Source organism: Sinocyclocheilus rhinocerous, unplaced genomic scaffold, assembly GCF_001515625.1.
Source record: "Sinocyclocheilus rhinocerous isolate Xijiao unplaced genomic scaffold, SAMN03320098_v1.1 scaffold3119, whole genome shotgun sequence".
NCBI lineage: Eukaryota > Metazoa > Chordata > Actinopteri > Cypriniformes > Cyprinidae > Sinocyclocheilus > Sinocyclocheilus rhinocerous.
This window is the reverse complement of record NW_015632029.1, coordinates 179,932-180,563: the sequence shown is the minus strand read 5'-3', so window position 1 is coordinate 180,563 and position 632 is coordinate 179,932. Positions and strand designations below refer to the sequence as shown.

Genomic DNA, 632 nt, shown 5'->3' with positions numbered 1-632 from the left:
TGTGTGAGTGTGCGTGTGCGTGTGAGTGTGTGTGTGCGTGTGCGTGTGCGTGTGTGTGAGTGTGTGAGTGCGTGTGCGTGTGCGTGTGCGTGTGTGTGTGTGTGTGTGTGGGTTCGATTTCCAGTGAATGACAATGCAGATCCTGAATGCAGTGGACGTCACTTTGGATAATAGCATCAGCCTAATGCAGAAGCGTAAATGTAGTAATTCTGCATAGGGATTAAATTATTTATTTAGTCATGCTCATTCCTGTCCATAAATCACTATACAGATCATCCATCTGTGTTTGATCATTTCACTCTCAGCTCAGAAAATGTTTCTTCTTTTGTTTCTCGTACTGACCACATAGTGTCTCATCATCACTGTAGTTTGGAGATAAATGATATAACACAGAATTATGATGATTACAAGCATATTTCAGATGTCTTTGTGCTGAATTGTGTTTAATAACATTGTTGTTGTTCAGTATGTGGCGGAGGCCCTGCAGAAACACGCTCAGCCCATTGTGTCGACCTGCTCCGCCGCTGACGTCCAGGCCGCATTTAACACCATCGTCACACGCATTCAGAGATTGTGAGTGACCACACACACACACACACACACGCACACACACACACACACACACACACACA

General features: G+C 44.8%; 1 protein-coding gene across 2 annotated transcripts in view; it reads left to right on the top strand.

Annotated features, from left to right (window-relative positions):
* The window catches only part of LOC107742077 (phosphofurin acidic cluster sorting protein 1), a 49,392-nt gene that overhangs the window by 37,611 nt on the left and 11,149 nt on the right, over positions 1-632 (top strand). For both annotated transcript variants that reach the window (XM_016554939.1, XM_016554938.1), the window contains exon 15: positions 467-573. In XM_016554939.1, coding sequence (XP_016410425.1) covers positions 467-573 — 107 coding nt within the window. The remainder of the gene's footprint in view (positions 1-466; positions 574-632) is intronic.